The 10000-nt window shown below is 55.7% G+C and overlaps 2 protein-coding genes across 2 annotated transcripts in view; one reads left to right on the top strand and one right to left on the bottom strand.

The window, feature by feature from the left end:
• The window catches only part of PTSG_08861 (plasma membrane calcium ATPase), a 6813-nt gene extending 529 nt beyond the window's left edge, over positions 1-6284 (bottom strand). The window contains exons 1-14 of the mRNA XM_004990190.1: positions 5795-6284; positions 4927-5432; positions 4543-4664; positions 4128-4310; positions 3704-3873; positions 3288-3465; positions 2942-3068; positions 2717-2781; positions 2366-2520; positions 2033-2195; positions 1728-1874; positions 1013-1491; positions 674-809; positions 1-513 (exon numbers count right to left, since the gene is read on the bottom strand). The exon at positions 1-513 is cut by the window's left edge and continues 529 nt beyond it. Coding sequence (XP_004990247.1) covers positions 1-513; positions 674-809; positions 1013-1491; positions 1728-1874; positions 2033-2195; positions 2366-2520; positions 2717-2781; positions 2942-3068; positions 3288-3465; positions 3704-3873; positions 4128-4310; positions 4543-4664; positions 4927-5432; positions 5795-6108 — 3258 coding nt within the window. The 5' untranslated portion in view covers positions 6109-6284. The remainder of the gene's footprint in view (positions 514-673; positions 810-1012; positions 1492-1727; positions 1875-2032; positions 2196-2365; positions 2521-2716; positions 2782-2941; positions 3069-3287; positions 3466-3703; positions 3874-4127; positions 4311-4542; positions 4665-4926; positions 5433-5794) is intronic.
• An 890-nt stretch (positions 6285-7174) lies between these two features.
• Positions 7175-9987, top strand: PTSG_08860 (uncharacterized protein; the record flags this gene model as incomplete). Its single annotated transcript, XM_004990189.1, has 5 exons — positions 7175-7313; positions 7525-8160; positions 8480-9154; positions 9408-9598; positions 9670-9987. The coding sequence occupies 5 exons, from the start codon at positions 7175-7177 to the stop codon at positions 9985-9987; spliced, it is 1959 nt and encodes a 652-aa protein (XP_004990246.1).
• Between the last annotated feature and the right edge of the window lie 13 nt (positions 9988-10000).

Genomic DNA, 10000 nt, shown 5'->3' with positions numbered 1-10000 from the left:
CGGCTCAACCAGACGTCCGCGCTCACCCTCGTCCTCGCCTTCCTCAACCTCAACGGCAGTGCCGCTGTCGGTGCGGTCGCGGTGGCGGCGGCGGCGGCACACACGTGCCATCCACGGCCATGGGTCGGTCGTGATAGAGTCTGGCAGGAGGTTGAACATGGTGGACCATGCCAGCGGCAGGAAAGCAATGAGCACGCATGCGCCCCACTGGTTTGCACTCAGCGGCTCCGTCTCGATGGCCGTGCCGCCAAACTCGGTGATGAGGACCTGAATGATGAGGGAGAACACCCACACGCCGCAGAAGATCCAGTGGCGGGTGAGGCCGGCCAGGATGTTGAGCTCGCCCCGAAGCTTGCGGCAGTTAAGCTGGTTCACAAGCTGACTCAGCACAAATGAGGTGAAGATGATCGTGTAGTGGCGCACGGAAAACTGGGCCTTCTCGTTCTTGGCTGGGTCCTTGTGCGAGTTAAACCAATCCTCGCCAGCGTACAGGATCGTCAGGAACGTCGCAGACTGCCGCAAGACAATAGTGTGATACAAGGGGTAATTGGTGGGGCTTGTGAGTGTGTGAATGTACAAAAAGACTATGTGGGTGGGAATGTGCACGTAAAATGCAACAACACAGGCATCGCGTGCAACCATCAAACACACACACACACACACACACACACACCTGCATGACGACTTGGAAGATCATGCGCCTGATCATGTATGTGGTGAGGAGGGGCTCGCTTCGGTCATATGGCTTGTACGTGAGCAGCTTCTCCGTGGGTGGCTCCGTCGCCAAAGCGAGCGCTGCAAACGAGTCCCTGAACACAAGCACGTATGTATATGTGTATGTACGTGTGCGTGTGTGAGGAAGAGGTGAGACGAAGACTTGTGCGACGAATATGTGTGAAACGACAAGCATCAACTTGCAGGCCAATCAGCATCCCCCGCGAACATATGCCGTGCACACTCCAACAACAAATCATGCCTGCTAAAGGCGACATGAAAGAGCAGACAAACGCACATGATGAGGTTGATCCACAGCAGCTGGACAGGCTTGAGCGGGGAGTTGTCGGCGTTGCCATTCGGGTCGCTCAGGACAGCAACAAGGACGACGATGATGGCAGTAAAGTTGACCGTCAGCTGGAACTGCAGGAACTTGCGAATGTTGTCAAACACATTGCGGCCCCACTTGATGGCGTTGACAATGGAGGCGAAGTTGTCGTCCAGCAGCACAATCGCAGACGCCTCCTTGGCCGCCTCGGTACCAGAGAGACCCATGGCAAAGCCAACATCCGCCTTCTTCAGCGCAGGGCCATCGTTCACGCCGTCGCCAGTCACAGCAACAACATCGCGCTGCTTCTGCAGCAGCGTCACCAGCTTGAGCTTGTCGAGGGGCGATGAGCGGGCAAGAATGCGGAGACGGGGCAGAAGTGGAATCAGCTCCTCCTCGCTCTTGTTCCGGAAGTCAGGGCCCTCCATGCAGATGTGGTCCTCAGATTCCTGCACGTGGTGGCCCGGGCATTTGTTTGCGTTGTGTTTGTGTGACGATGTGAGAGGATGTGTACTTGCAGTTGGCCATGTGCGCACGTGAACATGAAAATCACACCAATACAACGATCAAGGCGACAACTGCTCTCGCTAACACGCACACACACACACACGTTTTCTTGCTCTCTCTCTCTCGCACACACACGCACACACGTCGCAATCTGAACACAACGACACAAACCACTCACGTCAAAGAGGCCGCAATTCTTGCCAATGTTGCGGGCAATGGCAGCAGCGTCACCGGTCACCATACGCACAGTCACGCCTGCGCTCTGACACGCGCGCACGGCGTCGCGCACCTCCGGACGCAGCGGATCCTGGATACCAACCAGGCCCTGGTGGTGGTGATGGTGGTGTCGGTGGTGTTGGTTGTGGTTGAGACATCAGGAGCGTGCAATCGCCGCTTGTGATAATGCCGTCGTTGTTGTGGGAACTGGTTATACTCAAGCACACACACACACGCACACACACACGCGCACACACGCCGACGTACGAGGAGGACGAGTTCTGGCTTGTCGGTGTCTGTCCAGTCCTGGTCGTTGTCTGAGCAGCGGAATGCCATTCCGATGGAGCGAAGCGCTTTCTCGCCCATCACCGTCAACTTGTCCTCAAACCGCTTGCGCGCATCAGCAGTCATCTCTTTCACGCTCCCATCACTGTGTGTGTGTGTGTTTGTGTGTATGTCGTTGTTATTGTTGCACATGAGCGAATGTAAGAACTCAACAGTAAGTTCAACGCGATCTTCAACACTGCCCCCTCTACACACACACACACACACACACACACACACACACACAACAGCACCAGCACCGCGACTTCAACTCACGCTGCGACGTATCGCGTGGACATCTCGAGGAGGACCTCTGCGGCGCCCTTAACGTGCTGGATGTTTTTTCCTTCGCCCGAGACCGGGGTACCGCTGGAGCTCACGACCGTGGACATGCGCTTCTTGTCAGAGGAGAACGAATACACCTTCTCAACCTGAGTCGATGTGCAGGAGGGGGCACAGAGAGGGGGGGGGGTGAGAGGCATGGGTGAATAAGACGGAAGGTGAATGATGGTGGTGGTGGTGGTTTGGGCGGACATGAGCGCTCGAGGAATACAATGAAACGAGCGAGCAACGAGAGTGGAGAATTGGTTCAACAACAATTGCTCACAAACTCCATGCGCCACGCACCTCCGTTGCCTCGCGGATCTTGGTGTAGTCCTGGCCAAGGGTTCCGAGAAAACCAAGTAGTGCACCTGAACATGAAGGCAGGAGGGAGGAAGTGTGGAAGATGACACATTGTCATGTGAGCACGCAAACGGCAGCGAACCGATGACGCACGCGGGCATGAAGACATGCACACCTACGCACACCTACGCACACATGTGCACACACACACACACACACGGGACGCACATTCGGTCCTGCTTCCGACAAAGGTGACGACGCCTTCCTCGTTGATGCTCTCGTATGCGGTGCTGTTGACAGCAATGCTGTTGTACAGCAGCCGCAGCATGTCGTTGTTCATCTTGTCAGACTTGCCCTGTGTCAGCAAGTGGACGCAAACGAGTGTGGTTGAAGAGTAAGATGAGAAACAGGATGGACAAAGAGCTGCACACAAACCAAACACAACACAACACAACACACTGCACCCCAACACACTACACTGCACTACAACACAGCGCGATTAAACAACGCGGCAAAGAACACGACACAACTGTAGCAGATGGCAACACTGCTAAAGCCACCACCAGCCACATACCGTCTTGTTGTCGATTGGCAACTCTTCCTTCTCGTTGGAGTCGAACATGGTGTCCAGCAGCACGCCTTCAACCACCGTCATCTTGTTCTGCGTGAGTGTTCCCGTCTTGTCGCTGCAGATTGTGGTGGCGCCACCCATTGTCTCGCACGCATCCAAGTGACGCACGAGGTTGTTGTCGCTGTGCACGTGTGCATGGTTGTGCATATGAAGGTGTGCATGTGTGTGTGTGTTTGTGGGTGAGAAGACGGGAGAGCAAGCAAAGACATGCAGGCGCGGCTTGAAGGTGGATCGGAACCACAACTGCATTTGAACAGCGACGTGCACACACACACACACAAGCAGCAGCACCACACACACACACACACAATGCGGCACAACAAGCAGCAACACAACAACCACCACGCTGCCAAGCATACCGCATCATGTTCTTCATGGAGTAAGCGAGGGCGATGGTGACAGCGAGCGGCAACCCCTCCGGCACAGCCACAACGACGATGCTGATGGCAATGATGAGAAAGTCGACGGCGTTGTTGGCGGCGTCGGTTCCGTTCACGTCAGAGCCCGCCACTGCAAAGTACTTGATCAGCTGCGCACGCACAGGGAACAAAAAAAAAAAGTCGACGAGACCAGGGATGTTTGGATTATCGTTTGTGCGGGTGGTTGATGGGGGGGGGGTAGTTGTGAGGCCCATCTTTGTTCAGAAGTGTGGAGGCTTGAAAAGCACGCGAAGAACACACACGCACATGTAAGCACCACACACACACATACACACACACACACGCACATGTAAGCACCACCACACACACACACACACACAACCACACAGCCACATGTACACACCTGTGCGAAGAAGATGAGGAGGGCGGTGATGATACCAAAGTTACCGATGAAGTTTGCGAGCTTTGAGAGCTTGACCTGAAGCGGGGTGTCCTCGTTTGGCGTGCGCAGGGACATGAGGATACGGCCTTTGAACGAGTGCTCGCCAACGCAGATGACAAGCATCACGCCAGACCCGCCCGTCAGCTGTTGTTGGAGAGAGGATGAAGGTGATGGAGAAGGGAAGGAGGCGTGAGAAGATGTGACAAAACGGGAAGGAGGCGTGAGAAGGTGTGGCAGCGGCAAGGAGGTGATGCAATCATGAATACTACATCAACAACACAACACATAAGCAGATAAACACACAAACAAACAAACAAAGACAACTGAACAAATAACCAACCAACACCCACAAACACGCACACACACACACACACACCTGCGTGCCGGAGAGGAAGAAAGGGTCGCGGTTGGGGGCGTGGCCTTTCTTCTTGTGCTCGCTCTCACCGGTGGCGGATGACTCGTCCGCAACAACAGACTCGCCAGATACAAAGACGCCGTCTGTGACACACGAGGTGTCATGTGGGGTGGAGGGGTGTGAGGAGTGGAACAAAGGTTACGTGTGCGAACAGTCGAGGCCATCGCTAGGTTCATAAAGCATTGACGTCCGCGTTCGTACACACACACACACACAAACACACACACACATTACAGGCACCACTGCATGGCTGTGGAACATCGCTTGTTCTCTCTCCAAAAACAACACGACACAACACAACTCAAACACAACACAACACAACACGACACAACACGACACGCGCACCTGCTGGGACGACGTCGCCCGTGTCCACGACGACCAGATCGCCAACAACAACTTCATACACGGAGACGCGGAGCTTCTTTCCGTTGCGAATGATCGTCACCTCGTGATCGTTCTTGATTTCGTTGAGACGGCGGAACTGGCGCTCCTTCTGGTAGTCGTTCAGGCTGGTGATGGCAACGACGACGATGATGGCGACAAACACGGCAACGCCGTCCTTCCATCCAAGCTCGGGCCCCTCCGTGACCATTCCAATGACAAGACTGATGGTAGCAGCAATGCACAGCATGATGAGCGTCTTATCCTGTAACGCCTCCCACACGAGGTGTAGCAGGGAGCGAAACTGGACCGGTGGGAGCTTGTTCACGCCAAAGTGCTCACGGTTGTGCTCCACAACATCGTCGCTGCTGATGCCCTTGTCCATAGAGGTTTTCAGGTGCTGGCACAGCGCGTCCACACCGCCGATGGACTGCAGCAGCTCGGGGCTCTTGGGATCAACCAGTGCATACCTGAGAGCATGGAAGGAACAGGATGGTGACGTGAGGAGTGCGCCGGGGTGAGGACAGGGGGGGGGGGTGGGAGCGAGAAGCGCGGTGCAGGCAATTGCTAACAGCAACTTCGAACAAGAGTCATTGCGAACCACGACAAAGTCACGCAGGCTCGCAAGCGCATCATTCAGGGCACGCACACAGCAAGCGCATGGGACACACACACACACACACACACACATGCAGCACGCACGCGCACACACACATGCAGCACACATGCAGCACGCACGCACACACACACACACACTCCCACACACACACTCCCACACACACACACACACACACACACACACACACACACATGCAGCACACATACAACGCACAGGTCATCGATGGAGAGCTCCTGGCCGCTGGCGCCCATGGTTGTCTTGAGATGCGCGGCGGCTGTCTCGCTGTCAAAGGCGGGCTTGGAGACGGATTCCTTACGACCGTTCTCCAAGTCATCCGGTGTCGGCGATGACGCGCCGGTGGCTTCGGGCGCATTGCCGTTCACGCCGTTCATGACACCGCCGTTGTGCTGGGGCAAGAGGTCAGTCTCGCTCTCCTGCACCACGTTGCCGATGCTTGTTGGGTTTCCGATAGCGATGCGGTAGCTATCGGTTCTTTCGTCGATGTTCGTCTCTGCTGTCGACTTCATGCTTCACTACACACAAGCAAAAGCGCCCAATCCTCGGCTAGTTGTGTGTGTGAGTGCGTGTGTGTGTGTGTGTGCACGTGAGTGCGTGTGCGTGTGTGTGCACGTGAGTGCGTGCGTGTGTGTGTGTATGTGTGTGTGAGCGAAGTGAATAGTAAACGTGCAGACTCGATGGGAGAATAAATGAGTGGTCACGTGTACGTGCAATGTGTGGGGCGAGCAAGCGCTTCCACCATCGCCACAACAAACTCCGCGCGCAGAACAAGGCAGCAATGTTGGCGGAGGACCGCTCAACATGCACGAACGTCAACAGATGCAAAGCGGATGATGCGCAGGGCCTTGACAATCTTCACAGCCCTCATGGCAGGGGGGGGGGGTGTACCTGCCCAAGAAATGGACCCGAGGGGCTGCGAGTTGAGGCACAGAGAACGTTGGGCAACGCCAAAATCTGGAGAAGCAATGACGTGATCGCATGCAGATACAACGTGCAACGTGCAGGTGTGCCACTCTCCGGTCAGAATGCGCACACACAGCAAGGCTGGCTGGTGCAATCGAGTGCCATGACAACCTGGCACGATGCAGCTCACAAAGAGGCATGCACGGAACCAACCACGCACACGCGCACCCGCACCCGCACATCGAGCACACGCGCTCATACCACCCTCCCATCTTTTCCACACACACACACACCTTGCAGGCAGCGAGGGTTTGTGGCTGTGTGTGATGTTCGCTTCACAACCACCATGCAAAGTAAGCAAGACACTTGTTTGGGTGCTCGATTTCTTCGCCTTCTTGCTTCTTGTCCTTTTTGGCTGGCAACAACAGATTTCGTCCGAATTTAGCGGTTCGCGTCATCGGTTGCAGCGAACTGCCCGGTTCGCGATGATTCGCTGAAGATGCCCAAGAATCGGCGTTGGCTGCAATGTAGTTGTTCATTGGTACGGGCCCAGGCGAGCACAATGAGAAAAAAATAAAACAAATAGTAGTGCACTGCGTAGCCCTCACTGTTTACCCCTGCTGCTGTTGCTGTTGTTGTTGCGTAGCAGACGGACGGACAGCGGAGACAAGCATGCGACGAAAGTGTTTGTGTGGCAGTGTCGCGCCAACAGTGGCTGTGAACGCGCTGCTGTGTGGACTGCTCCCCACAGTGCTAGCGGCGGTGCTGCTGACAACAACGCCCGCGCATGCTGTGGAGGCACAACCCGCAGGTACGTTCATCTGTGTGTGTGTGTGTGTGTGTGTGTGTGTGTGTGTGTGTGTGTGTGTGCGCGCGCGCGCGCGCGAGAGAGTGCTGCGTTGTGTTGCTGTACTTGCCTGTTTGTGCCACACACACACGCACACACACACACACACACACACTCTCTCTCTCTCTCTGTCTCTCACGTCGCACTGTTTGCCGCCCCCCGCCCCCCGGAACAGTGCTGTGGCGGTTTGATCGAGAAACGCCGGAAGTGGCATGGGATTCGCTGGGGAACAAGCAGGCGGCCATTCGTCCGCCCGCGAAGAAAGTGTTGGAGGACGCGGTACAGGCAGATGAGTGGCCTGGACGTGTGCTTCAGTGCAATGGTCAAGATGGCTACGCCGAGGCCCTGTACGACACCCACACGGAGTTCCAGACCAGATCCCTGTGGATCAAGATGGAGGACACGAGACAAACGGCCTCGCTGCTCTCGCTCACGTCCCAGGACGATGACACGCACGTGAGCGAACTGCGCCTTGTCCAGGGCCAACTGCAGCTGCACATCTTCAACCGCGCCGGCACATACGTCATCATCGCGCCAGAGCAGGACGTCAGCTTCTCCGCAAACGAGTGGCACCATGTGGCCGCTGTGCTCAACAGCACGGACGGCACCCTTTTCCTCGATGGGCGCGTCGTCGCCAAAACGGCGCTGCCCTCCGTGAAGCTCAACGTTGACACGCTGATCATGTGTCGCCGCTTTACAAAAGACTCGGCTGCCGAACAAAGCGGCATCTCTGCCCTTCCATTCACCGGCTACATCAACGACGTCTTCTTCTCCCCATCCGCCCTCACACCCGCCCAGATTGTCGCCCTTGGTGTGTTTGCACGTTTGTTTGTGGGGGTGTGTTCGTTTGTGTGTGTGCGCGAAATGCTTGTGTGTGTGCGCGCGCGTGCGTGTGTGTGTGTGCGCGCACGTGCGTGTGTGTGCGTGTGTGTGCGTGTGTGTGCGCGCAAAATGCTTGCATGTGGGTGCGAAATGCTTACATGTGTGTGCGTGTGTGTGCTGTGATCATTCACGCTGCTTGATGTGAAACTCATCAACCATGTATCTCATGCCCTTTCGGCGCAACACACGCACACATATACATACACTCATGCACACGCACACGCACACACACACACACACGTGCACAGGGGAGCCCGCGCCGGTGACGACGGCAGCACCGACCACGTCCACAACATGGGCCGGCACCCAGCAGCCACTGCACGTGTGGACATTCGACAACGTGGAGCAGGACCTTGTGCGAGACCAGGGGATGTTGTATGCAACGGGGCTTGTGCAGAACGCTGTTCCGGACAGCAACGTCGTGCGCCGCGGTGCAGGCTCGCTGCTGTTTCCATCTGGTGTACAGAGCCACGTGGAGATGGTTGACGTCATGCTGGTCCGCCCCTTCACCCTCACGGCGTGGGTACGCATCCGCAGCGACGCCCCCATGCTCATGGTTGCCCTGAGCGTGCTCTCGGAGGACAAGTCGCAGCTGTTTGAGATCCGTGTCATATCCGGTGTTGCGCAGGCGCAGCTGACCACATCAGCAGGCACAACCCCGCTCCTCCCAAGCAGCGGAGACGGCGTGCTTGTGCCCGAGCGGTGGCACCATGTTGCCGTGCGCTTCAGCATCAACCGCGCTGAGCTGCTCTTTGACGGGCACGTGATTGCCAGCATGGAGGCGACCCCTGCCCTGCACCCGCAGTGGTCGCTTGACATTGGCCGGCGCATGCTCGACACGCCCATCTACCACTTTGAGGGCTGGATTGACGATGTGGCCATTGCCAACGACGCTGTCCCAGACGCCGCCATCATCCACGAATGTTAGTCGTGTGTGTATGTGGGCGGGGGGAGCAGGTTGTGTGCACGGTTGTGTGTGTGTGTGTGTTTTTTATGTTTGTGTTTGTGTGTGGTTGTTTGTAAGATATTGCCTTAGTCATGTCGTGTTGTGTTCGTTTGCGCATGCCATTCATTGTGTTCTGTTCGTGTGTCACGTGTGCACGCGTTCACACACATGCACAAGTGTACCATTTTCGTCGTCTCACCTAAGCAGCATGTTCGTGCTTGTGCGAGCAGACACGGCACTTGTTGGGTATGAGCTGACACAGCGCGTGAGCGGTCTGCCAAACATGACGCAGCTCGCAGAGCTGTCGGCGTCAAACGCGCTCGTGTTCGTTGTGGAAGCCGGATCCGAGCGCCAGTGCGCACGCGAATGTGACGCCAACCCAAACTGCCGCGTGCTGCTGCTGTTTGCTGGGGATGGACAGGTGTGGCACTGCGCTGGTCTGGATGACAGTATGCGTGTCGACGTTGATGACAACCAGCCGGGTGAAACAAGGCTGTATCGCTCGCTCAAAACGACGACCACAACAACAACAACAACAACAACTACTACTACTACTACTACTACAACTACTACTACTACAACTACAACTACAACTACAACAATTACAACAACAACAACTACAACAACCACCACTACTACTACTACTACTACTACTACTACTACTACTACTACTACTACTACTACTACTACTACTACTACTACTACTACTACTACTACTACTACTACTACTACTACTACTACTACTACTACTACTACTACTACTACTACTACTACTACTACTACTACTACTACTACTACTACTACTACTAGTACTACTACTACT

The sequence above is a fragment of the Salpingoeca rosetta genome (assembly GCF_000188695.1).
Source record: "Salpingoeca rosetta unplaced genomic scaffold supercont1.25, whole genome shotgun sequence".
NCBI classification, from domain to species: domain Eukaryota; class Choanoflagellata; order Craspedida; family Salpingoecidae; genus Salpingoeca; species Salpingoeca rosetta.
Note: the sequence above shows the minus strand (reverse complement) of the source record. Positions and strands in the feature narration are given on the sequence as shown.